The 27,193-nt window shown below is 46.7% G+C and overlaps 6 protein-coding genes across 6 annotated transcripts in view; 1 reads left to right on the top strand and 5 right to left on the bottom strand.

Moving 5' to 3' along the window:
- The window catches only part of LOC120956840 (toll-like receptor 7), a 117,562-nt gene that overhangs the window by 60,478 nt on the left and 29,891 nt on the right, over positions 1-27,193 (bottom strand). The gene's annotated exons all lie outside the window — the stretch shown is intronic.
- On the bottom strand, positions 13,725-14,411 carry LOC120958586 (general odorant-binding protein 56d-like). Its single transcript, XM_040381491.2, has 2 exons — positions 14,280-14,411; positions 13,725-14,200 (listed from the first exon to the last, which is right to left on the bottom strand). The coding sequence occupies exons 1-2, from the start codon at positions 14,328-14,330 to the stop codon at positions 13,847-13,849; spliced, it is 405 nt and encodes a 134-aa protein (XP_040237425.1). The 5' UTR covers positions 14,331-14,411; the 3' UTR covers positions 13,725-13,846.
- LOC120958584 (uncharacterized) lies at positions 14,769-15,924 on the bottom strand. Its single transcript, XM_040381488.2, has 4 exons — positions 15,637-15,924; positions 15,444-15,560; positions 15,272-15,379; positions 14,769-15,190 (listed from the first exon to the last, which is right to left on the bottom strand). Exons 1-4 carry the CDS (start codon positions 15,715-15,717, stop codon positions 15,068-15,070), a joined length of 429 nt encoding a protein of 142 aa, XP_040237422.1. The 5' UTR covers positions 15,718-15,924; the 3' UTR covers positions 14,769-15,067.
- LOC120958587 (general odorant-binding protein 56d-like) lies at positions 16,225-17,310 on the bottom strand. The gene is made up of 3 exons (XM_040381492.2): positions 17,077-17,310; positions 16,892-17,008; positions 16,225-16,817 (listed from the first exon to the last, which is right to left on the bottom strand). Exons 1-3 carry the CDS (start codon positions 17,131-17,133, stop codon positions 16,590-16,592), a joined length of 402 nt encoding a protein of 133 aa, XP_040237426.2. The 5' UTR covers positions 17,134-17,310; the 3' UTR covers positions 16,225-16,589.
- LOC120958585 (general odorant-binding protein 56d-like) lies at positions 17,365-18,039 on the bottom strand. Its single transcript, XM_040381490.2, has 2 exons — positions 17,925-18,039; positions 17,365-17,859 (listed from the first exon to the last, which is right to left on the bottom strand). The coding sequence occupies exons 1-2, from the start codon at positions 17,976-17,978 to the stop codon at positions 17,506-17,508; spliced, it is 408 nt and encodes a 135-aa protein (XP_040237424.1). The 5' UTR covers positions 17,979-18,039; the 3' UTR covers positions 17,365-17,505.
- LOC120956327 (uncharacterized) lies at positions 20,855-26,197 on the top strand. Its single transcript, XM_049609033.1, has 5 exons — positions 20,855-21,007; positions 21,091-21,433; positions 24,967-25,097; positions 25,171-25,314; positions 25,378-26,197. Exons 1-5 carry the CDS (start codon positions 20,957-20,959, stop codon positions 25,588-25,590), a joined length of 882 nt encoding a protein of 293 aa, XP_049464990.1. The 5' UTR covers positions 20,855-20,956; the 3' UTR covers positions 25,591-26,197.

The raw sequence follows: 27,193 nt of genomic DNA, 5'->3' as shown, positions 1-27,193 counted from the left end.
CGAGTTTCTCCTTTTTGCGTCAAAAGAATGTTTGATTTTTTCCCCTCGCTTTGAAGCTGTTAGCCACAAGCGAGATTATCCTTTACTGATGCTGCTGCTCCTTTACACAAAATAAGAAAAGAAAGAGACGAGCGACCAGGAAAAATCAACCCCGGGACTTCCTCACGCTGTGGGCGCAACAACAACAACAAAAACGCGTGGGCCTTGTAGGAGATAAAAATAAATTGGATAAATTTGATGCTTACCAACGCGGCTGATGATGGCTGACGATTCACCCGGTTTTTGGGTTTACCGTGTGTTTTTATTTCGCTCCTCTTTACATCCACAAAACGCCCCATCCACAAGCTGACGGGCTGTTAACGGGTGAATTGCAACGGGTTGATCGCAACCGGCCCCCCGCCTCCCCGGGGCGCATGTCGAAGGCCCTATGAGGTTTGTCAGAATAAAAGGAAAGGCCCGTAAAAAAGTCAAACAAAATAACCGCGCCATCACGGGTCTCTCTAAACTCTCGCCATTTCGGGGCGGCCCATCATACCCCATGTTACATGCTACCACCAGCCAGCAAGATACGACAGGGATAAGGATAACATTCGCATCAACGGGTTTTGTTTCGGTTTGGAAAAGCGAGAGCGAGCGAGACAGAGTGACAGGGAAAAAAGAATGTTTTTCCAGATTTTCGATACGTTGCAAGCTGCTTTCTTGTTGTTTTGAGTAAAAGGCAGTGTTAAAAATAACGAGCACTACCGGTTTCGTTATGCGTTCGGAATGCTTCTTTTTTGCTGCACGGCTTCCATTCACAGTTGCTCGATTCATTTTTGTTTTTCCTATTTACATTTACAATAGCAGGAATGACGTTCTAAGCAAAACAAATTTTGATTTCGGAACTTTGCGTCCAAGCAGCGGTACGAGGTGAATACAAAAAAACAGAGCCAACGCTACATCACAGCTTGTTCGAAATAAAAAAACGACTGATAAATCGGATCGCTTTTTGAGCTGTCAAAATAACGCTAGTTGGATCGGAGCTTCCTGTGCCACTTGGGGCGACAATTTGATTGGACGATGCTACGCTGTAAAAAGGTACCGAGAGCTTTGTTTCGACGAAGTTTGCTCCAGTTGGAGCTATGTTTAGAGCAAAATTTTGGCAGATTTTTTGCAACGATTTCACTTTATAGAACTTTACAGCTATAAACGCCTGAAAGTATGCAGCATGCACCACATTTATTTCTTTTCAATAACTAATCATACAGATGTAGTAAAGTTAGTACAACATTCAACTCTTTTATGATATGTAACTAGAAAAATATAAACCCCCAGTGTACCAGAGCTCGTCAACATTGATCCGTTGTGTTACGCAGTCCTAATTCCTGATCTCATTATATCCGCACCGTTGGCATAATGCTAATGAGGACGGAATAACAATCCAGCGTAATTGTAAACTCAACAATCGAACGCCACCAGCATCCCCCTGCTCACAACGTGAAATGACTGCAGTTTAATTACGCGGAATGCATTGCAAAAATCAAACGAAACGAATAAAAAGCAACCAACCCTTTCAGCCACATACACACACTCTGATGACACAATGCCACTTTAATGAATGCGACGAGGCGAAAGGATTCACTCCCGCCACTTTACAGTGCCGGAAAAAGTACCGATTCAGAGTTTTTTTCCTTCCTAACGAAAGAATCCGTTTTGCTTCGCTGCCTAATTGGAATATCCCCAGCATTCAAACCTATCGCTCGGGTCGATTCTGAGATTTCAGTCGCTCGTTAAAGCCGCCAAAGTGTGTAACCCTTTTTTTTGCTTTTTGGTTTGCTCTTCATTGATAGTAATGCGTGTGCGTGTCGTGGTGTTCGTGATTTTTCACTCTCTGCTTCGATTCCCGCTAATCCTTTATTTCCTTGTGCCCCTTTGTTCGGCTTCGCACATCCACGCCACGACATCAAAGTGAAAAGTGCGGGGCCATTTTGTACTACCGGATGGCGAGGGCTCGCTAATCGCAATACGCATCACGCATCGAAATCCTTTTCATGCGTAATAACGCACGGAGCCGCTTCGTCAACCCTTCAACGCCACTGGCACACGGATCGTTACGGATGGCGCATTCAAAAGGCGTCCTTGTAAAGAGCCACTCAAAATGTGTTCCGTGATGTGTCCTTGGTAGAGAGTCCGCTCGTTTTTTACTCTTTCTCTCTTTTTACAAACCATTCTCCATTCGTTTCACTTTCAAGAGCTCATCGGTTGTGCAAACACATGGCAAAAGGGGTAGGCATTGTTCGTGCGCGCTCTGGAGGGATTTTGTCATCGTGTGTCCCAGCTGCTCCACACCAAACACCAAAGCAAGAAGCAAAACAATGCCCTGCAAGTGATGCATTCGAGGTCTATCACCTCGGGCCCCCTTCATACATCTTGCAACACAGCGGCACACCCGACAGTGCCGTCGGTCACGTGGTCCAATTTATGATCGAGCAATAGGTAGCAAAGGCGACGATTTCCCCGCCTACCTGCAGCAGCGCAAAGCGGTACACTCTCGGCAGGTGGTCTTTTGAGAGGAAGGATCATGATATAAAAAGCACCAAGTCCCTTATATATTTCGATTGCAATCTACTTCGGTGATACTTCAATTTTCATTTTCACGCTGCATTGCTGTACAACCCTTTGCCCAGTGGGACCAGGAGGAGAAGGTGACTTGCCAATTCAAAGCAAATAGCCCTCAAATGATGTATTTTACGGTAACGAAGCTCACAGCTACTCCCACCGCAGCCCAGAACAAAGCAATGCATCTGGCGACATCGTGCACGTGCGAACCATGGCGGCAATTTCAATGCAAACCACCAAAGCGGAGGCTTCTTCGTGCGAAATAAGGATGACGTATTCCGCACACGCACCGGAATGGGCCTATTTGTTCCTCTTCCTCGATGTTGAGGACCCGAGCACTGCACACCGAGTTCTATAATATTCACCAAATAATCATGGTGATATTTTACCATCACGCACACACACACACACACTTGCTAGCATTTGGTTTTGGAATTTCGGGGAGAACGAAACCCCTTTTTCGCATCTAACGGGGTGCATTATTCATATGACAGCGCTCTATCCTTGAGTTCTCTGCAGGATGAATCATGGAAACTTCCATCCGAAATGGAAATAAAGGGTAGCACGCGTAAGCAAGGACCAAAATAGCAGAAAAAACCATTGTTATCACCTTTAAGCGCCTGAAGTTAGGCAAAGCGTATAACAAAATCAGCATTTAAACCCGTCTTCAAGTGGACAATTTCAAACAAATCTTTAAACATAGTTTTCTCCACCTCAATCTAGCCTAGAAAACTCTTTTTTATTACTGCAAATCTACCATCAGCCAAGGGTTGCGCGCATAATAAACTCCCTTACATCGACGGCCTTTGCTAACGTCAACCGCACGTACGGGGCAACCTCTCAAACCCATTAGCAATACAAATGAGTCCGCATTTGCCAAGCGCAAAGTGTTGAGTGTTGAGCTGTGTTGAGAATGGGGGAAGTGAACAACCGAAGAAGGGACGAAGAACGACGAACCCCGAACGCAGAACGCAATAGCACCGTCGTTCGTTTGCGTCGCATTCTTCACCCACCTTGTCCCGTGCACCGCGCAGGTTGCAAAAGTGCAAGGAGTAATTGCCAAAGCGAACTCCAGAACGTACGTAAAAATGCTTCCCGAAACCCCCCCCCCCTCCCTACATCCCCGGGAAGCTCGTTGAAAAGTGCTACGTGCCGCTGCCCGCTCGAGTACCTGAGCCCAATGTAAATATCATGAAAGATGCATATTTTAATCAACTTCAACGTTCGGGGTGGGGTAGCGAAAGGGAGCAGGGATACGAATTTAAAGGCGACGAAGAAAAAATCCCGGAAAAAGAATCTCCGTGACAGCAGGAAAGAAATCGTCAATGCCACACACTCGTGCCCCCGTAGAGGAAGTGACCCGCTACTGTTTAAAGAACGAAACAGAGTGCGAACGAGGAAGCCTCTGTGTGTGTGTGTATGCGTACACATCAGTACACTCGTTAAAGGACACGAGTGTTGTTTAGGACGTGTTTTCAAACCGATCCGTATTTGCCTTCCTCTAATGCCGGCCTGCCACTGCACAACGCAATAGAATGTTCAACCCCGCTCTTGGTTGTTGCCGAGCCGAAAGGGGTCTCGGGAAATTCACTCTCTACTCGTTAGCCCTCTGCCCCGGTTAGTGTGGGTGCGTGTATTGAAAATGCACCCAAAGTCAACGTACACACAGGAAGCGTCGAAATCCTGCTGCGTACGACAAATGATCCTCCTCATCACCTCCGCCGGGGCATTCGTTTTAAAGTCCTGTACCGAACCTGCTGCACAGGCACGTGAGGGATTGATTTCCATTCTCAGCATACCGTAACCGGGGTGTTTGGAATGGAATGGCACAGACAGACCGACCGACCGACCGACCGTTTTCCTTCACCTTTTCCCGACCGAGTAACAATCTCAAGCCTGCAAACGACACATTACGGACGTGGGGGAGGTTTGCATTCGGTGTGAAAACCCGGACTGGGAGATTCAATCGATTCGCACCGAAACCGAGTCACAGCTCACTCTCTCTCTCTCTGCAGGGTGAAAGTGGTGCAGTGTTCGAATAGTTGCAGGTTCTACCGTACCATGTCCCTTCCTTTTTGGCGCAGTTGTGGAGATGGATTGTTGTTTCTTCCCGTTGATGTTGGGAGCAGGTTGGTTCGATTTCTTTGCAAGCAGTGGGATTTTTGTTCGCAGCAGTGAACGCTCGAAACGAAAGAATGGTAATCGAAACCTATGATTCCGGCACCGACTGGGGGAACGAATTCGTATGCTGCAACGGTGTATGTTTTGTGAGATATGCAATGTTTATTTTAAACCAGCCAATAAGTGGAATACGATCGACTTGCAAAGGAAAATGGCAGGTGCTTTGTTGTGTGTTCTTGATTGCCGGTCTGTATTTGAAACTATTAGACCATTTCGATTAGGTTCTTTATGGGGTGTTGTGCCACGAAAAAGGACGCATTTTGTGTGAGAATTGTTGGAAACTCACTAGGGATGCTTTTGAAGGGTTCGGAAATACATTTTTAATTCAATTTCGGTTTCAAGAAATGGCATCATTAGGATGTTGGATGCAAAAGGAATGAAACAGTATTGCTTACAGCCCAAAAGTATGCAATTTACGCTACACAAAGTAACTAGCAAGCTGTCTAAAAAAACCATCATTCCTTGCAATTCAAATTTTTCATCAATAGCTCAAATTTTGCTTCATTCTTAAGCATACCTTCCGTTTTTTAAATAAATCCATCAAACCGTGATCCTCTGTAAGCTATTTTCGGCTGCTTATTAGCAGCATTTGTAGCCACCCTTCTCCCTTCGAGTCCCCTTCCCAACGGGTACACACAAAGAATGCACTTACCTTTCCTATCAGCTACAACGAGCAGGCAAACCAACAACAAAATAAACACCCACCAACCCAGCGCAGCGCAGTAAGCAACAGCGTTACATATTCCACGGTGCAGAATTTTAATGAACTGCAACGAAATAAATTCCACTATTACAACCACGCGACTCCATCGGCGGGGCGGCCATATTTCGCGTGTCTGGAGTGTGTTGATAAAAAAAAACCCGTAGCAAAATACAACATTCTGTGTTGGGCTGTGACGCGATACCGCTTTGCCCTCCGCTTTCACTGGGGCAAATGAAAAAAAAGGGAAAAAGAACGAGCTCACGAAACGAAAGCGGTAGCCCTGTCTGGTAATTTGAATTGTCCGCCACCCGCCACCTTCACGCAGGTTTGTGGAACTTTTCAGCGCCAAGGAATTCCCTTTCATTACAACCAGCGACCACCCTCACTGGCTCTTCTCCTTCCACTGGCGACCAGGCACATAATTATCGCTACAGAAAAGTGTGCCGTTGAACCGCGGCCAACAACATAAAGACGCCACTTTTGAGCAGCAAATCGTTCTCTTCGGGGAAATGGCGCTAAAGAAAAATATGTATATACAGGAGCCCACTTCCGCGTTGTTTCGGGATCGGGATTGGGGGACATTATCCTGACATTTCTTCTCGCAACTACGCACCCCTCACCGCCCCAGCACCTGCCAGACTTTCTCCAGGGTTTTCATTTTGGTGGCTACCCGCCGGTGCTATATTTTCATTAATTTATCATCTGATAATTAACTTAACTTCCTTCCATCCCGGTTTCCGTATTCATCCGTCTGTCTGACAGCCTGACGCTTTTGGCGTGGAGTGGATGAATGGCGGACCAGACTGTTTCCATCGCTCATTGGCAAGCTCCAGCGGGCTGTCTCGGAGGCGTAAAATTGAAAGTCGCGCTGTAAAGCTACAGGAAAACGAAGGGAGAGGAGCCATTTTCCCGGAATGATACAAATATTTTCCACCTCCCGCTCTGCCGTTTGCTGTTGGATGGAACAGAACAGCAAAGTTTACAAAACAGCCGCCCTCCGCTGTCGAGCGTCGGTCATCGGGATTGTTTAGTCCGGCGTTAGAGCTTCCGGGGGTTTTGAGATTCTCACTCAAAGATGTCTACAAATAAAGGATCCGATAGAAAATCCTACGCTCAAGGAACGCCGGTACCGCATAACAACATTTGTGATGGATGGAAAATTGGGCGTTGAGTTTTTCATTCTGTTCAAGGGGGAGGAGGGGTGCGTAGGGTTGTGCAGTGAAAAATGAACTTTGACTTCCCAATAACTCAGCCAGCAAACAACAAAAGCAATACAAACTCTTTCAAAGGGTTCCATTGGGTTGTGCCAAGTAGACAACCTTATTAATAGTTGAATGGAAGTAGATATTAAGCGCTTTAAACAGATTAAAATTTGAGATTGCATAGTTGTAGGCGCTCTGCAGACGACGGTTTCAACTGGATCAAAGCTATGGAATATACGATAACATAAAAGCATTTCAGGTCTGTTCAGCAAATTTGTCACCTGGGCATAGTTCTTCTGCAATTTCGTATAAAACGTCTTTTCCATCAGGTTGTGTTCATCGGCCGTTTGTTATGAATTATAACAATATTATAATCACCGTGAAATCCATGGATCAAGTTGAAACCAATGAAAGAAAGGAGCCGAACTAGAAGCCTTCACAAACTAGCCCATTAACAATCGATAATGAATAAACGATGGACGATGGAAGCTAAACAGTTCATTGGAACGGATGTTCTCCTAATCTATTTTATAGGTATTTCGGGAAGATTGTCGCCACGTTAGACTTTCAACCGTTTCCGTAGCTTCAACGGAATTCTTAAAAGCGATTGAGCAGAGCATTGACTTTTCGCAGTTAAAAAAGTACGTAAATAGCCTCGCCACATGAAGTCCATCAAGCGATCGTCCTAGAAGCCTGCAGAGTAATTTGATTCCTGTAGCTCTCGAACGACCAGCACGAGTAACGATACAACCTACCCAAAATGTGTGCTAAGCGAACGTACTTGGATTGGCATCACCCACTGTTTTCCGATCAAACGAGCGTTGTTGTCCTACCAAACATCACAATACGTGTCCGGTGACGTATGCACCGACTGTGCGATGCATTTTTCCCCCGTCGTTGAGTACATCCTTCAAACCACTGTGAAAAAAGCATCGTTCAATACGAGGACGTCTGGTCGGGTTTCAATTTCACTTCTCAGTATCGTTTTGAATCCGTCTGCAGGTCGTTGTTTTGATGCGTGTTTATGTTTGGCCGGCCAAAGGCCGAACTCTGGCGACCACAACTACTCACTGGCTGTCCGAGGAGGGACAGTTGACCGCAACGCCTTCGTACAACTTGCTGAATGACTTCCAAAGTAATCAATCCCAATCGAAAAAGCGATGTTGTTGAGTTTGCCCGAAAAGTTCAATCAAGTGGCCATTTACCGTGCCGTGTTTGTCGTTTTGGTGGAAGTTGATGAATCGAACAGGCCCGTCCATCAATCCCTCCATAGCTGCTGTGGGCTTGGTGGCATGTTGTTAAGTGATTGAAAAATGCGACAAATGAATTCGCTGATCACGGCCGACACTTCATCTCTGGCTGGGTGTGCGAAAGGGAAGCTATTTTGTAGGAGTTTCTGCCGGGCTGGTAGAAAAGCAAACCGAACAAAAGACCGTTGGCGCAACGCTCGGATTTTCCCGAGAGTTTCCAAAAAAGTGGACCAAAGGAGCCGCAGCCCTTACTCACTCCTAGCAGAGCTCCCTAAGGAAGTTGCGCTACCGTTGCTCGCACTCACCCTCGACGCGGTTTCATAAAGTAAATTGATTTCTCTTCACCCTTCTCGAACTGCGGCCAGATTTTCCAGCCCCTCTAGGGAAAAGAACCGGGAGAAAGAGAAAACTCCCAAAACCCGAAAACGTTTGGCTTGGAGTTGCTTCGTTCCGGAAAACTTCCCGCCAAAGGACGAAAGTGAAAGAGCAACTAATTTTGTGCACAATTTAAGATAAATGACAGCTTCTTTCAGGGTGAACTGAGCGCGTCACATGTGACTGTCACCACCATCCCTTGCCGATGTCGCTCGCGGCGTTTTCTCGCTAATGGAAGAACCACTTTCACATCCTACAGAGCTATGGGGACAGGACCACACAGAAAAATCGTCTCCGAACGTGTCGTGCTCGTTTGTTTTTCCACAAAAACCAACGAACCTACATGCACTGTTTCTAGGCTCCATGTCGGTGCGGTGTCTTGAATGTGGTACGATTATTTCTGATTTCTTCCGCCACGAGCGACACTCCGCCAGCGAGACCTGGACACGCCAGACAATGGATTCAATTTCGCACTTGCTTTTCGTGCCCTTCCCCAGCGTCATGCTTACCGGATCCCGAATGAAAAGAATCGTAGATCTGTCCTGGTGCTCTACTGCTACTACTCCTTCTTCGCCGCACGTTCGAATGATTTATGATCATCCCGTGGCGTGCGGAAAGTGCGTGAACACTCGCAAAGGCAAGCGCGCCGGGTAGGGTTTTAATCTGAAGCAAAAGACTATTGTAAGACATCGGAAAACGACCGAAGGCTTACCATCAAAACGCAACAATTATTAATGTGAACCATATGGATAGCTTTGAAACACTCTGCCAGACGAAAGTAGAGGCGTGAAATGTATTATCCTGGGCTCCATTCCAGGGATTCACTTTTAAAAACGCTCTCAATGTGTGTTTGTAACATAGAAACGTTTGTGCAAGAACTTTCTAGCATGATCTCAAACCCATACTCCATCCATTCGAAACCAACCAACGGTCCGAGTAGCTGTACGGATTCGTGCAAAAATAACTTTCCAGACACACAACCCTCAACAACGACTCCGCTCAACTTATTGCGACACAGCGCAAAGCCCAAACCGTATCAAAGCCCAACCGGTTTCTCCGGTCTCATTATTGCGTTGTATCGGGAGATGTCAAGAACAAACTCCCGGACGATCCTGGAAAAAAGGTCCGGCCAAAGTTCTGCCACCACTAAAATCCCTCCCATTTGGGAAGCCTCCAGAATGCAACCGCCGAGAATGGGAGAAAATTTTGGCCAATTTTACATTCATAGCTCCCGTTCGTCCGTCCCACACCAGTAGTTGCTATCGGATACCATGGCTGGGAGGATTGTGTTGCAGAAATTAGTAACACATTTCACTCACGGCAAAGGAATAGAATTAGATCTGCTCAAAACCTCAAAAATGCACTTTCCACTGTTCCTCCCACAGCTTGGAATGTTGTTTTTATTTTCTTCATCCCTTTGGACCTCGTTGGACTTTCCCACCCATTGGCCAAACTTGTACAGAGGGAACGGTGCTGTCTGATAATAAAATGAAACTAAACTCGAGGACAACAATTCGAGCTTGTTAGCGAGGTCTCACAAACACACACACACGCACACAACCTGGCTCACATAAGCTCTCCATTGGAAAGTTCATCTGCAAAATCCCAAGCAAAAGCTGCACCAAAACCTTTGCCCCGGTCGGGCGTTCTAAAATCGGGCTCAATTTTCATCCAACCGAGAGATACAGTTGCTCCGTTCCGAAACAACTTCCACGAAACAGAGCTGTGCTGAACAAGAGGGAAAAAAACACGCTCGCCTTGCCGGCAACATATCATGGAAAAACAGGAAATCAATTAAAAACTTCCCTGGCCAGCCTACTGTATTATGCGGGGAGGAGTGATGACCAAGAGACGTCCAGTTGCTTGTTTTGCCAAGCGAATTGGAGTAAGGTTATAAAAGCGACAGCATTTCGGTGCAGATGCAGGTGTAAAGGTTAAACTTTTGTAATAAAACACCGAGTCGGCAGGTCGTTTGGGTCGCAATTGTATGTTAAGATTAAAACTGGACGAAACGGGAAGACTCTTAATGCTCCATGAAAAACGATAAGGAATCATATTTTAACGTAAAATTGGATATTGTCCATGGTTTTGATGGGTTTTCTTTTAGATAAATAATGTTATACATTATGTTTGTATAAAAACGTTACCTTATATGTCTTTTAATTCGTTCTTCTAAAACGCTGCCAGCTGTAATTGTAATCAAACCGTAATCAATTTTCTGCACACTACTCAATCACCACGATGTGCATTTGTTTGTTCCTCAAAAACCAATCAAGGTGTCAAATGAAACAGAATCATAATCGTTCCTGGCAAACCTCATCGAACTCATCGAAAGCCCAGCCCTACGAAAATTGCCATTTTAAATTGCTCGATACAAAACCGAACCGAGTACTGCTTCACATGACTGCAATTCGGATCAAAGCTCTAGTTGGGAGGGCGAGAAGTGAACCCATCCCAACACCATTTGACTTTCACCCTAATAACCTGATATCTGCAATATCGAACCACCCCGAACCACCCAACCCGACTGACTACTGCTGCTACTACTACTGCTACTGCGGTACCAACTATATCAGCTGTCGATATTGGTGATTTGTTCCAATTTCAACCACCTCCGCCCTAGCAAACCCCTTGCCAACCGACAATTTGTGCAATTTCAATCTGTCCCGATAGAACGATGTTACCATGCAACACAAAAAACGGTTCACCCACATCAGCAACATATCGGTTAAGATTTAAGCCACCACTTTCGTTCTGCTCCCTCTTCCTCTATAAAGCTGCACCGAACAGTGGAACATTGGATTGAGCTGTAATGCTCAAATGTTGCCTTGATTGCGGCATTCCCGGGTACTGCAGGGCTCTTGTAAATCAGATTTACAACACCGATACTCGTGCTGCTGCTTCCCGCTTGCCGTACGGTGCTGCTGCACAATCGATTTATCAAAATTTAATAAAGTACTGAGCTGAAGATCCCAAAATGTCCGCATCTCTGCTCATCGGGTTTTCGATGCTTTCCCGTAAAAGGCGTCTTTTCACGTCTCTCTAGGTCGGCGGATGGCTGGATGGGAGTGTGATTTATTTGCACTGACGATGCATCTCCAAGAATGGGCGAACCGGGATGACTCCGAATTGGTCCTGATGACATGTCGGGACCGTGCCGTCCTGCCGTACGGTAGTCACCCGCTCGGCTTCATCTTCATAATCCGACCGGATCTTGAGACTTGAGTCAGCTGTGCTGCAGCGATGGGATTTCTTGATTCTCTTGTGCTCGGTGCTTCCCCCGTGGGTGGAAGCGGAGACAACAAGAGAAGCTTAAGTGCACTTGCACGGGTGGCCAAAGACTTGCATAACGATGTTGATACCGTTTCGCAATCGAGATGCACTGACTTCAACAGCTGATTCAAGGTTAAGCTTTGCGAGGTGGAACCAGAATGGTTTTGATTATTCGTGTACCTCTTGAATGGATCATACGGTGCCCTAGCCAATCAGTATTATCTTTAGACGCTGTAATATCCCATAAATGTTGGACGATTATTGAGCGATTGTTTTCTTGCTTGGTCAAATCTGTTGGAGTGTAAGTGCTAAAAATGCTTTTTGATAGGAACTTCCCAAAGGAAACGATTGCCAACTTGATTTGTGATGTATTGCTACGTTGCGGCCTCTTAGTGTCCATCAGCCACGGGAAAAAAAACACTATAAAAAGAAGCATGCAAACAACAACAACCACTCTTCATCCTCTCACACCACCTTGCAACGAGCATGGTGGAGGTAAATAGATTAGAAAATTGCTGACCGTGAAATTACTTTCGCCCGATGACAACTCCCTCAAGACGACAGGCCCGACATTAGTTGGGCTGCAGCCGTGCATCCTCGTCCGTGGAGCATCTATTAGGCGTTGTGTGCCGGTCAGTCAGCAAAGGGATACACACAAGCCCCCCCAACACCGACCGCTCCGCGCTGGCTGCCGTTTTAATTTGTTTCTGGGGATTATTTTTCGGGGCGTTTATCTTACCGTGTGCACCGAGACGGGCGGAACTATCCAATTACTATGCTAACGCTTGTCAGCCATGCGAATATTTTCTGCCCATTTCTTTGGCACGGTTCGCTTGGTGGCTGATTTATAGGTTCATTTCTTTCGCTTAAGGTTTTGTGTGCAGCACACACCTTCTCGAAACAATGTGCAAAGAAACGGACAAAGGTAATATGTCACCACATTTCCCAAACAAACGCGCAAAACCCTACTTCGTTAATCGATGTTTGCCAGAGCACTTGAAGGACGCAACAAAACACATCATCATCATTACGCTCATTACTCTACAAGATGCGTCACAGGAGGACTCGCAAGTAAAGGAAACATCATTTACAACCCATACTTGATGGTGTAAAAAAAACCCATACACACTCAACGTCCACCGTGAGCGAATAATTGAATGCCCATTGTTCATTTCAGTGTGTTTCTCGTCACAAACTCAAAGAATCTTCGCACCTCCTCCTGCAATGCCGGGACATCCCAAGGAACTTTCCACTAAACTGCCAGATTGCCAGATTATCTAGCTGTGCCTGGTGCCGTGACGACATTGCAAAATAGCACGCTGTCACCCCGGAACAAAGTCGTGCTCGGAAAGTAGGCGTAAGAAAAATGACAACCATATCTCGCACCGAAGTGCTTTCTTTGTAGCCCACAGGACAAGCAAAACAAGACATTCAAGCCACTCAAAGAAGCATTGCCCCCCAAGAAAGAAAGACCTTCAACGGAAAAAAGGTTTTCCCGGTCGTAATGCACAAGGAAATCTTTACCCAGTAATTGATAACTTACTTAAGTTTGTCATTCTTTTTATCCCGTTGTGTGTCGCCACTCCGTTTGTGTACATTTGTTTGCTGAATGGCTCACAGGGTCTGCGGTCAAACGAGGAGCCTCCCGCTACAAGGACACGGACAAAGAAATCCCTCAGCGGAACAGTTCATCATTTTCCGCTGCGTAACCTAATGCGCTCCGGAATGCCTCTTTGATGTTGGCGTGTGCCGCCCCCGGCTGAGGGCAGAGACTGGTGAGCAAATGGTATTTGTGCTGATTGTTTCCAAGACGCCGGGTCACCCATTCTCCTCGGTACATTGCTCTGCTCCCCCTCAAACGAACACACAGCACAGGAAAGTCATCTTGACCAACATAAGCACCACAGCTGGGAGGCATTTCCTGGAGCTTTTGCCGTGGCGCAGAATAGAATCGGTCAACGGAAATGGCTACAGTTTGCAAACAGAATGTCTACGCTCTCTCCAAACGCTCATTTACGGCCGGATGTTTGCGGTATAATGCGACACAGCACAGCACAGCACATGCCCTGGAGACATTGCGCATCCTTCCGGTTGACTCTACGCTCCAATACCCTTCCCCCCAGCAACAATCACAACGGGGAGTTTGTTTTGTTTTACAAAAAACCACATTTAATCACATTCACAAAACGGGACCACGACTGGCCACGGCACATCGTTCAGCCGTCGGCCGTCGTTAGCTGGCGGTCGTTTTTGCGCCATCGATATCACAGCAGCGAAGCCTTCTCGCGATGGTAGCACTCCACAGCCCGGAATGCCGTCTCGCAGCTGTCCTCCACCTCGACGCCGGCACTGCACTTCTTCACCAGTGCCTCCACCTTCGACTTTTCGCGGTTCAGCGAGAGCCGCTCGATGGCGTAGTCGTTCTGGAGCTTGCCGGCCGCATCCATAAAGTTGGCCTGCTGCAGGAAGCAGCGCAGGAAACACTTCGTGTCGGCGTCCACCTTCGAGAAGTCACCGTCGCGCAGCAGCACCAGATGCTCCTTGTTGAGACCCTTGTGCTGCTCCAGACAGCCGAGCGCGAACCCTTCCGCCTTCTTCATCTGGTCGTCTGTGAGTGGCTGTAGCGGAAAGAGGGGGAAATTCAATTCCAGAGTAAGTGGCAGCTCCAAAACCCAACTTCGCGATCGTCTAGCCTACCTGAGCTGCAGCGCAGACAGCAAGCAGAACGGTAGCGAACAGTAGCTTCATCTTCACGAAAAGTCTAAAACAAACTAATGCCTGCCAAAGAACCTCAATACCCCTTTTATAGGCCAGCCAACTGCCGTGGCTGTCCCACCCCAACACAAACACCACAATAATTCGTTCTCGAAGCGTAGCCCACAACCATACGCATCGAAATGATGGGCAAATAATTACTATCTGCGCATCAGATCGCCCGTCAGCAGCACGACCTTCAACTACATTCGGTGTGTTCCATCAAGATCCCTGCATGGTGATGATCGTCGCGGTTCGCTGTTGTTAGATTCGTTTTCGGTGTTTAGATACATCTGTTTCCCCCAAAAGCATGACTCCATTCCAACGACTTCATGACGTAGATAGCGTTAACCGCCTTATGGGGTGGTAAGACAATCAGCTCCTCCACTGAAAAATAAGACTACACGGTGGCAGAAAACCATGTCACGTCAATTACACTTCAGGACGGCGATGATCCGTCTTTATTTAACGTTGAAATAGTCAAAAGTCATTCTTTTTTGGTTTCACGTTGCACTTAAAGCTAGCGGGGGGAGGTCAAGATGCGGCACAATGGTGTGCGAACTCAGGTCTTAAGCTACAAAAAAAACAGCAACACGACAAGCTATTACTATACACACACGCACACGGTAATCAGATGCGTCCAGTGGCGGTGCAGCCACTCGAGCACAGCGCACACTGGCAGGCGGAACATTGACCATGGCCGTGATCTTCCGGTTCGCGTTACGGTCAGTCTAGAAGTTGCTCGAGACCCACTCCGAAACGGCCGTTTCGTGGATGCACTGGTACATCTCGAACCCCGTCACGCACACCGTTTGGCCGAACCGATCGATGCAGTTATCGTACACTGCCTGGGCCTAGTTTTGGGGGAATTGAAAAAAATAACTTAGAGATCCAACCATTTTGGGAGGGAAATGAGTAAGCTGTTTATAACGTACCCCCTCCGGTTCTAGGTACCGACCGGCGAAACCAATAATCAGCGTTTTGTTGTAGGTGTAGTCGTCGTACATGAAGCCTGACTTCTTCATCAGACACTCGGTAAAGCACTGGAAGAACAGGCAGAATGTTGAAAACGATGTATCGACGAAGATGCCTAGACCATACACCTACCTCAATCAGTGGATCCCGCTCAGTAAAGTCACCGTACTTAAGCGACACCACAATGTCCATATCCATCTCGAAGTCTTTCGTGCAGTGATCTATCGCGCCTTTGAAGTCTTGTGCATGCTGCAAACATCACAAACCCCAGAAAACATGATCAGTTCACGATAACCAAATAGAACACTCCATGCTTTCCACTTACACAGCCTCTTCCAGCTAGCAGCAGAACCATGCCGAACGCTACCCAACCCAACAGACCCAACCCGCTCTCGAAAGCTCCCATCACTTAGCACTTTCTCCACAATGCAAACAAGCCGCGCAATTTGTCACACTGTACGTCGTCGTCGTCGTCGTCGTCGCCAGTACCCGCACTTGACCCGCTAACCTTGTTGTTGCTGTTCGGGGTTTGACGCTTGTTGCCGTTTGAGTGTCGCACGCACGCGCCCGTATGCAATCCGTTGTCCAGCGATCGGTGGTCCAACGCAGACTGGAACCGAAACCGCAGGAAGTCTTCTTCACAAGACGCACACCGCGCCGTGTGTTGTGCTTTCTTTTCTTTCGACCTCCATTCTTTCACCCAAGTGTGATGGTGGGTGATCGTTACAAATATATCATTGAGGAGAGACGAACGAACGAGGACGGGCAAAACATGTGCGTGAGAAGATCTGTTTCGGGGCGCCCCTTGACTACCGGTTTATTTTCTTTCTCTTTAACTCTCTCTCTCTCTCTCCATCTCTCTATCTCTCTTGCTCTCTCTCCACACCTTTTTTGCATCTGACTTGATGGAGATTGAGAGTTCCCGGTCGGAGCGGGGAGTGTTTGGTATGGATCGGGCGCGAAATGTAGGAAACATAACGGTTCTACCGATGCTCCCGATACCGTCGATCGATGGGTCGTACATGCCCCCGAACGGACGGATTGACGGTGCGATAACTTTGGGTGTCCGGAATATATTTACTCCACCGGTACGGTAAGATGTAGCGCTTTCTGATTATTGTGAGCGTGTGTGAGACAAATGTAAGCAAATCAAACATTTCGTTCTTTTCTTCGTACCACCATACTCAGAACAACAGACTGAACACACTTCCTGTACAGAAAACAGGTTTATTCAGATCATCATTTTTGCACCACACACACACACCACTCATCCACAGCCTATTTTCGGCTGTCCCACCTCTTGTACACATTCTCGTAGATGCATTGGTACACGTCGAACGCAGTGACGCAGTACGTCGGTGTCACGTTATCGGTGCAGATGTTGTACACCTTCTCGGAGATCTCCTTCGAGACGAAGCGATTCGTAAAGCGCATGATCGTGTCCCGGTTGAAAGTGAAGTTGTCGTTCATAAATCCGGCTCGTTTCACAAAACACTCGCCAAAGCACTGTTCGGAAATACAACGTGAAACATATCAAAAGTCGTTGTGAAGATGTGAAGAGCTGTCCCAGAATGCCTTACCTCCACGAGAGAGTTCCTCACGGAGAAGTTCCCTGCACGCAACGATTCAAACACACTCGGTTCGATTTCAAACTCATTACGACACCTGAAGTATGATCCCAAGATGTCCTGTCCATTCTATAGAGAAGGAAAACAAAAGGCTTTACCATCGTACAGGCTCAAGAAAAACTCCAAGCAATACTTACGCACGAATGCACCAACAGCACGATCGCCAGTAAACACACCAGATCCAATCGGCCCATATTCACCTTTCGATAGTCAAATTAAAACTGAAGCATAAGATGCTGGGCCTGCTTTCGAGGGCATCGCAAGACATTTCGGGTGCCCATTTTCGGGTGTGAAGAAAAACAACCAAAAACCTGCCCTGATCCCACGGTTCCAACTTCAAAGTTGCCTTCCGAGACATGCTCCAGAGCTTCGCCAGAGCTTCGGAAAACATACACACAAACACACGCAATAAACTTTCTCCGTCGTTTCAAGGTGCAAGATTTCATTTTTATTAGCTTCGCTTTAACCGTGTAAACGGAGCGTAGCGATCCAGAGCGGGAGATATTGGGGATAGATAGCGAAAGACCATTCATTCAAGGGGTAGGAATCGAAGAAAACGTCAGCTCTTAGAACATCAGCGATGCACGGTTCTCCATGTAGCACTGCAGCAGCCGGAACGACCGTTCGCAGGCATCCGGTCCGTCGTTGTTGCGGCAGCGCGCCACCAGCTCGTCGGCCTTCTCCTGCCCGTACTCGCTGGCCAGCTTCTGGGTCAGCTCGTCCGTCTGCACACTGCCGTCCTGATCGACGAACCCGGCGCCCTGGAAGAAGCACTGCACGAAGCAGCGCGTGTTGCGATCGGCACCCTCGGTGTCACCCGAGCGCAGCCGGTTCACGTCATCTTCGGACGCGCCCGTCTGCTGCATACACTTGCCCGCCAGCTGCCGGGCGGCCTCTCGCTGCTCCTCCGAAATCGTGGCCTACAATATGTTTAGTTTTGTAGCTCAAGATGTCTGTTGAAGCGATTACAGCACGTGACACTTACCACGGCACAGGCAATGAAGGCACTGGCCAACACTAGACAGGCGATGGTTTTCATAGTGGCGTGTGGGTTTGTGCTTTAACTTCTGTAAGTTTGGAAACTGATGCATTGTGGGACGCGTCGTTGCGTTTTTATACTGTCATAAAAGTTTGATAAGCACGCACCGACGCACTGTCTCAAGCAGTTCGGGCTAAGGAGACCGGTTGATGATGGCGTTATTAGTACGGAAAGTTTAATGAACATTTATTGCTATCACTGACAGAAGCAATTATTACTCGAGTATAGATAAAATGTTAAGTGCAACGAACTTCAACCCATGGATTTAGAACTAATGAAAAAGGTAGGTTATAGACATCTCAACAAAATGTTGATAAGCTTATCGCATTGAAGGATGTTCTCTTGACATTATGTTCCATTTTTGGGTTCTAGAAATACGCATTTCAGTCCTTTCGATCGAAGATTCACAGGCAAAACAAATTGCCCTTTTTGATGATTGCCTCCCCACAAGCTGCAGCTGAAATGTACTACAATTAAGCATAATAGTCCCCAAGCGATGTTGAGAAAAGAGCTTTCCGTGTTCCGATTCTCTCGAAAATGTACGCAAAACGACCAATTTTCGCACACCACCCATTGCTACACACATACCCTTCTTTCCCATCAGTTTGCCATCAGTGAAAGCGCGTTTTACCATTTCTCTGTGCGCTCCATTGCAACAGAACGTATTATACGTTCGCTTCCCATTTGTGGAAAGCCACATCGTTGATGAACGATTAGCAACCGATAAACGCTTCCATTGCGCTATAATTATACCCCGTTCGTCATGCAGTCCTCCAGCAACACCAAACCGGTTCGCAGAGCGTGTGCGAGAAGGGGTGGAAGATTAAAATAGAATTAAATACACTTTTCAAAGATAACCCTCACAGACCTGCCTGGCGGTCTTGGCTAATGTAGTCGTAAGGAACATAGAAGAAAAAGAAACGAGCGAGTAATGAAAATATAATTCCACCCGTCATGCACTTTTCCGACAGAAGCGCCACACACGAAACGGAATGCGTGCTGAGTGGAGTCACACCACCAGATGGTTTCAAATCACCATCAGCTAGTGCTATTCCCGGAACAAGCGTGTGTGTGTGTAATATACTATGCCGGAAGCTAATTGAGAGAACGTTTGATGAAAAATTTGCATTCCCCCTGCCCGGTTCCGGTTCAAATTATTGTGATGGACAGATGCAGCCGATGGGAATAGAGCGGAACACGATCACGAGCTGACCCACATATGTGGCATGTGCGAGCGTTTTTGTTGAATTTGGGAATGCCATCAGGCAAACTTTATCGCTCCCTGGGAAGCCGAGCATCTGATGTCTGACATTGAATCGTACCAATTGACATTCAATTTAGAGCCGTGGCCGAGTGACCGGTCGGTGCCGTGACTAGGATTTTTAACGATTTAGAATTCATTTTCACGCTTCCGCGAACAATCGATCAGTTCTCGGGGGAGCTTCAAACTGGAGACCAGCAACCGCCGGTGGTACACAGCACTAGCGCCCAGCAGGTGCCATTTATTGTTGTGCATAATTTGTGTGATTATCCAGCGCGACAATAATTGATGTACCCTACTGCGAAGGGTTGCGTTCGTGGTTATTGGTGGGTGGGTTTTCACGACTTTATTTGGCCAAACGGGCTAATAACGCCCGGGGTTAGACCGCACAATTTCGAAAAGGTTTCGTGATGAACGAGCATTGGTTGTTTTGGGGAGGGTAAGTATGTTTTTCAATTGTGCTTACCCTAATTAAAACTGGTCGGTTTTCCCTGGGCGCCAATTGCCGGCAGTGATGCTTGTGGTAGACGATGTAGTGTGTTTCGAATGCCATTTGTTGTTCCCTTTTGCATGGGAGGTTATTGTTTTTCCTGGATGGACAATATCTATAAGTTTTTAGCTAATTATTTCCAGTCGTCCAGTCCAGTCCAGTCCTTTTCTTTGTAGTATTTTAGCTTTCCTAAGCAAACCATAGTGTTAAGTAACAATAAATCGTGAAGATTTCCCGTAGCAGAATAATCAAAAAGTTGAATGTTTGTTTTGCCTGCCATTTTTATCCATCTCTGCTCGTTCAACTGCAACTCATTCATGCTCAATTCCTTTCAACATGCATCAATCTTTTTCACGCCTCATCTATTTCCGTCCCAATCAATTGCTTTCCGTACGGGGCGCAGGTTTCAGCAACAGCCCTTCGCAAACGACCACCGCTAGTAATTGCCCTTTACAGCAAAACTGCGATCTCTCGTTGTGGGTAGAGTTATTAGAAAAACTGGAACCACCATCACCCCCCGCTACGAGCAGGCGCCGTTTTCAACAACCAGCCCACGATAAAAGTGAATTTCGCGGCAAACCGCGTCAATCACGCGACCCGCGTGACCAGCGCCCGCGCCGCAAAGGCTGTACAGTTTTTACTAGTTCAAGTTCAAGGTCCGTTGTCCGTTTGTCTGCGGTTGTACACGGGTTTGTACTTTGGCAAGTTAATTATCTATTTTTTGCCCCACTGTCTCTCTCTCTCTCTTTCTGGCTCGTTTTTTTCCTATCTACAACTACTTACAATGTAGCTTCCAAGCGGTCTAGAAACGTTTCGTGTTGACTTATTACCAGTTTTTGCTTGCCCCGATGCTGCACTTCCGTTTATCCGGCGTGCACTATGCACTTGCGAAGGTGTGGGGAAGTGCATCAACTTCGCTTTGCGTTGACAGCTCAGCTTGATGGCGGACTGGTCGGAGGTTGACTGACTTATCCGCGGTCCGTTAGCCCGACACTGGCCGCCTGGCTGGGGTGGGCCACCTTGACGAGTGGCTGGGCTCCTTGAGCACGTCAAGCGCTAGAACCTTTGGCAAAGCGAATTAAATCATTCACATCTCGAACAGCGCGAGGTACTATATAAAGCGACGATAAATCTTCGTTCCAGCATCAGTCATCTACCAGCAATCGTCTGATAAGCTCCGCCTCGAGTCCTCTGGAATTGCAACTTCCAAACGCCTCCACCGCCACCATGAAGACCTTCGTCGCCATTGCCGTTGTTGCCCTGATCGCTGGCACTTTCGTAAGTAGCTCACGAAGGCTCCAAAAACTGGAAGCAAGCGTGAACTAGCCCAATACTCATTCCGCCTTCTTGCACTCCTGTAGGCCCTCACGATTGACCAGAAAAAGAAGGCCGAAGGATACGCGGCCGAGTGCGTCAAGACGACCGGTGTCCCGCCGGAGACGGCGGCCAAGCTGAAGGGGGGCGATTTTGCCGGCGCTGACGATAAGACCAAGTGCTTCGCCAAGTGCTTCCTCGAGAAGGCCGGCTTCATGACGGACAAGGGCGAAATTGATGAGAAGACCGTCATCGAGAAGCTGTCGGTTGACCACGACCGGGCAAAGGTGGAGGGACTGGTGAAGAAGTGCAACCACAAGGAGGCCAACCCGTGCGAGACGGCCTTCAAGGCGTACCAGTGCATCTACGCTGCTAAGGGTGCTGTCGTCTAAACCGACCTAGGACGTACTCCGGGATTTTCTCGCTTTGATTGCTTAAATTCTGTTTTTAAATTATTTATTAAACTCAACTCCCCTTTTGTGATATTTGAAGACATGCTGTGTGGTATTCTTCTTAAAAGGAGCACAAAATGACAACTGCAAATTGCTTCAAACAGTCAAAGTATCTGGCAGGAAATGAAGGTTTGATGGAAGATCTCATCATCAAACCCAACCAATAGGATCTGGGAACCAATTGAAGTGACACATGTTTCCCATCGGTTTTGCTGATGAAAAGCCTCCAAACTCCACTTCCAACCACAAATTGCTAAACAAGCTTACCATCCTTCGCTTTCCCTTCTCCCGTATCGATTGCCTTAATTAGCATTACCGAAATGAAAAAAAACAAAACTGTCAATTCGTTCAATCAAAGTGCCATTCGGTAGGCTACCATCAGAAGTCATCCCTTCTGTGTTCCTGCCCGGTGTCACATTGCCGAGTATCATTTCATGTTTTACATTTTGGGGATCTTTTTTGGGGGTCTTTTAAATTTGCCTTTCAACTTGGATGGAACGAGAACCATCAACAATCCGACTACCCAAACCGAAATCCCATTTCTGAAAACCGGAAAGGAAGGAAAAAAGGCAAAACACCCCTACGGAGAAGCCTTCCCATCAATCAAGGCCAGGACATTTCAACATTGTTGTCGTGATATCCACACCGATAAGAAACTAATCAACCAACCGGGTATGTGTGTAGCTGTGTTGATGGTTCGCCGCAGTGTTGTTCTCTCACGAGAAATGGAGCTTTTGAATACATGTTCTTCTTCTTTTTTTGGATACCTGACAGCTGAACAAGCCTGATGTCCACTTTCAATACGAACTCCGACAGGCTGTCCATACCGAAAACGACCAATGGCCACCATCTGTGCAGCATATTGATCTGTGAATGTGATTTTGTGAATGGTGATTTTTGGATATTGGTTCACACAAAGGGAATTGGTTATGATGCATTCGGAAAAAAAGACTTCGAATTATTTGTGTACTAAGACCTCTTTTCTTATGCAAAGTGGCAAATTTAGTATTTCAATCACTTGTGTACAATGTACTATGAATTCATAGGCGATTAATTCTAATGAAAATTTATCCATTTCATTCATTGCTTGAGCACAGTGTCCAGTTACGGCTATCTTTACCCGTTTAACAGCTGGACTCGTCCTAATCTGAGCTTCCGGAAAGCAGTAACCAACAAGTCTGACCTTACACATCCACCCTTTCCATCCTCAGCTTCCGGTTGGGAAAATATACATACAAAACCGAACCTTAATCAACCGATCCCACCCGTTGGCTATTTGCTCTATTATCAGGGCTCCCGCTCGGCAGACCTTTACCTTCAGTGTTACATCAAATACGCTACCGTGCTAATCGATCACCACCGACACGCTATCACGTTCAGAAAGCCCGTCGGACGGTTGCTTCGAAAATTGCAAAATTAATTCCATTCCGAATCAATTTGTAAATGGCACATCATTTGTCATCAGATGTCGCCACCGTCGAGCGGAAAACGATCGAACCGCCCATACCCATTGCACCCATTCAACCCGATCTCTGAATACGACCCTTAAACGACCCAGTGAGTCGTGTCGCGACGAACGGGCCACTCTCACCGGTGTGCACCGGTGAGTCGAACCCAACCGCTGGACACATTCTCGTAAACATAACCTCAAACGACCACCATGGATGGTACCAGCTGTGGCAGACCGATGTGTCTACTTGTCGACCGGCTCACCCAAGCCCATCCAGCTCCACCTGCCACACACGCATGATGATGAAGATACAAGTAACCATTTGATGAGTCTTGGTCGGGTCGGCCTCTAACCGAGTCCCCCCTTCCCACCCAACGACGATCCGAACCGGAAAGACCAGATTGAATTAGACTTGTCGTGTTTCGTTTAATTTACCTTCGCCTGAATTGATTAATTATGCCATTTTCCTGTCCCTTCGTCAGCGGCCTTAACCGATTCCGTGTTTGCCAGCTCGCAACAGCAACATGTTACCGTGCGTAGGCTTACGTTACTTTTGGGATGGCTCCGGATCGGGCTGGATTTCCATTAGAGGCTCAACGACTTGTCGCAATATGTATATATTTCATCAAGATAAAACGCTTCAGCGGCGTGTCACCCGATGGTACGGTGCGACCTCTGGTGGATAATCAGAATCGGGTGCATGTTGATGGACGTTGATAACTGGAAGGAAATAACATATCAAAGTTTCGGTCCCACGGTACGATTCCGATCATCCATCGAGGTCGAGGAGGAGCGGAAAAGTCAACACACTGGAACACTCACAAACTAAGCGTTTCCGGATTTTCCTTTAAATCCTTTCACCGTACGTCATACTTTACAGCGCAAGATGGCCCAAGAAGACGTCCGTGAATGCAAAGAAGCCGAGGCGTAGAAATTCACCATCCACTCTCCCGGGGATGATGTATTCAGCGACAGCTTCACTCAACATCGTTTGCAAACCGTTCTCAACCTACTTTCGCAACCAGCGTTCAGGAGTTGGGTAAATATTGTAACTACCAAGATGAAACCACTCGCTAGATGCTAGAGATTAGAATGGCAGCGGGAACTAATTTCCGAAATGGACGTCAGCCGAGCGTCCATCTAATCGTCACCTTTTGCCCTTCGACCTATCGGCTGGGAAGGTAAACCGTTTCAACTCTCCCACTGGTGCTGCGTTGGTGATGCATCTCGTGTTTGTGTAAGCTCTCATTGGAGGGAATGGATTTGTCGGAAGTTATACCGGATAGGATAACCAACGTTGTTCAGGGAGCTGTACTCCCGCAGGATACTGTTTCAATAGGATTGATTCAACATAATCGTTTTAAATTTAAGTCAGGAAATGTATACTTTTATATGCTTGCTTATTTCCAGGAAAAACAACTGGAGTTCTGACAACTTTGAAGAACAAATTCAATTGGTTTTGGTATTGTTTACTGCCTGTCATACCGACAGTTCGCTCAAAGCTCAATTGGACTGGAAATTCTGCGAAACAATTTGATAAACTACACAGATAACATCCATCTCAACCACAAAGTAAACTTTTTCCCACCACTTCAACCCCTATCACAATCACTGCTGCAATTCACCATTGAAAAATAGTCCAGTTCCGGACGTGACTTAACTCACTAGGCACCCAGTGCACTGAGCGATAAAATTAAAATATTTATTTCCATTCTATGAATCATCAATCCGGTTTACATTCCCCCCCTTTCAACATCTAGAGGGAAAGAACCTTTTGTTTCTCCATAAAGCCTATCATAATTCCTATGCAAATGATGATGCCTACCCCCTACTCACGGATCACTCACCAGATCGGAAGGTTACTGTCCATCTCGTACTGCTATCATTGCCGGTCACCCTAGTAGGAGGGGTTGAAGATAACTTAGCACTGGAATCGGAACTTCGTTCTATTGTTGCTATTGTTGTTTGGTGAGAAAGAAAAATCGAACCTCTCTCGTCAAGGTTCTCTAGCGGGCGGTAAGGTATAAAACGATGCGAGACACGCGTTCTCGAACGCTACTCCCGCAACAGGTGTGATAGAATGAAGTTCTTAGTGTTTGCCATTGTGTTAAGTGCGATTTGCTTGGATGCACTGGTCGATGGAGCAGCAGCAGTAAGTTCCCTTCTGATTGTACCGAGAGACAGTGTATGTATTTAAAATCGTACGTATTACCTTTCAATTCAAGCCTCCACCGGATCTGGAAGATGTGAGCAAAATTGCCAACGGCGAAGCATTTGCGCTGGAATGCTTGATCGAGAGTGGACTCAAGCTGGACTCGCTGGCTGCCCTCTCGGCAAAGGAGCTGGACACGAATGGCAGCAAGATTAAGGTATGAGCTTGCACTCTCAAACGTACGATCCAGCCAACTAACAAAACCAACCATCCCGCACAGTGCTTGGTGAAATGTTTCTTCGAGAAAACGGGCTTCATGAACAAGGACGGCCAGCTGCAGGAGGAAACCATCACCGAGCAGCTGTCCAAGTTTATGCCCCGCGAGCGCATTGAATCGCTCGTCAAAAACTGCAACTTCCAGGAGGCGGACGCTTGCGAGACGGCATACAAAGTGACCGAGTGCTACTTCCAGAACAAAGCCGGTCTGTTTTAAGTTCGTGCGTGCCCACCTACCAACCTACCGGAAGCTGATGTGATAGCGGCCACGTGTGGTTCCAGCAAGTGCTACATATGAGTGTGATCTGTTCAATAAATTCCCGCCACCAGCTGTCAGAACGGTCAGTGCGTTGTGTGGAATTGCAAGTGTTTACGTGTTTGAATGTCGCTTTGTACCGGTGAGCTGAACAAGACTGGGCCGGCGAGAACGGGAAGCGATAATGAGCCAGATTAAATGCTCGTCTGGAGATTATTCAGTGAAGGGAGTAAAAAGTGTGCCCTTGCGTGCGGGTAGTTCTCATCAATGATTCAAAGTGCTTTGTTCTAAAAAGAAGGCAATTTGTATGTCTCCTGTAGTTCCAACACACTCATCAAATAGTGATTGAAGGTGATTTAGTTTTGTTTCGTTTGATAATAGCTATTATTGTCTGTGAACTGTTTAGTGAATGAGAAAATTGCTAACGCGTCGTTGATTAGCATACGCTAATGAGTCAACCTGTCAATCAAGTAATATAAATCGCGTGTTTGATGAGAATAGGTATCATAAAAGAAGGGTTTTATACGCAAAACCGGGAAAGAGTTGTTTGAAATAAATCTCTTTGTTTATCATTAAAGATTCTAATTTACATTTTACTTCCTTGTCGCTGGGTGTAATTGCTAAAGGCAGGTTTAGAACAGATATAAACTGTTGATTCAATTATAACCACCAATTTTAAAGCTCTTGTCTCAACATTCGGTATACACTACAACAAACACATCAATGTAAAGCCCATAAATCTGGATTCTCCTACCGGAAATGAGTCACTTTCGTTTACTTGGGTTGAATTTTTCAATTAACCTTCTAAACTTTAGTACTGCAAGGCACGTTTCGATTAATGGCTGATGACGCACTTTCCAATAGCTTTCCCGGAAGCGATAGCCCATTTTCCGTATCCCTCCGTTTGGATTTGATCGTAAATTCGGCCAATGATTCTATCCCAAACTAGATCCCAAGCCTTGTGCTTAGCGCACTCCATCGTTTGACAGCAAACAGTGCCAAAATACTCCATTCACTGCTTATCCCAAACATGGAAACAAAGTGATAAATTTTTACCACCTTTCCGTAAGACAATATCCATGCGTCAGTCAGTCCTTCCAGGATTAATTCCACGGCCACTGGTTCGATTTATGAGCACGTTCTAGGAACCGAACAAACATTCGACTGATTTTCTCAGCTCAATTTTTCGCTCAGCCCAAGACATGCTACTTTGCAAACCTACTAGGCGGGCAAATTTGTCACTCATTTTATAGTTATCGCTCATAAATCCTATCGAACGGCGGGTAGGAGTACAAATAAATCCCAAAAATGATGCGACCCTGGGAGCAAAATGTAGCTTCTTAACGTCGATGTAAAAATGCCGTAAATAAGATAAACATGCATCCAAAGTTGCTGGTAGAGGATGGATTTTTAAAGCCAACAATGGGTGAAAACGGTGCCTTCTGTCCCTTCCCAAGCGCTTCATAAACGTTAGCGACACTCCGAGCGAGAACAAATCGACTTTTAAACCAACGCCCCAACGCATGTAACAGCGCGTAAAACTTTTATTAGTTCATGTTGAAAC

The sequence above is a fragment of the Anopheles coluzzii genome, chromosome 3, assembly GCF_943734685.1.
Source record: "Anopheles coluzzii chromosome 3, AcolN3, whole genome shotgun sequence".
NCBI classification, from domain to species: Eukaryota; Metazoa; Arthropoda; class Insecta; order Diptera; family Culicidae; genus Anopheles; species Anopheles coluzzii.
This window is presented reverse-complemented; position numbering and strand designations above follow the sequence as displayed.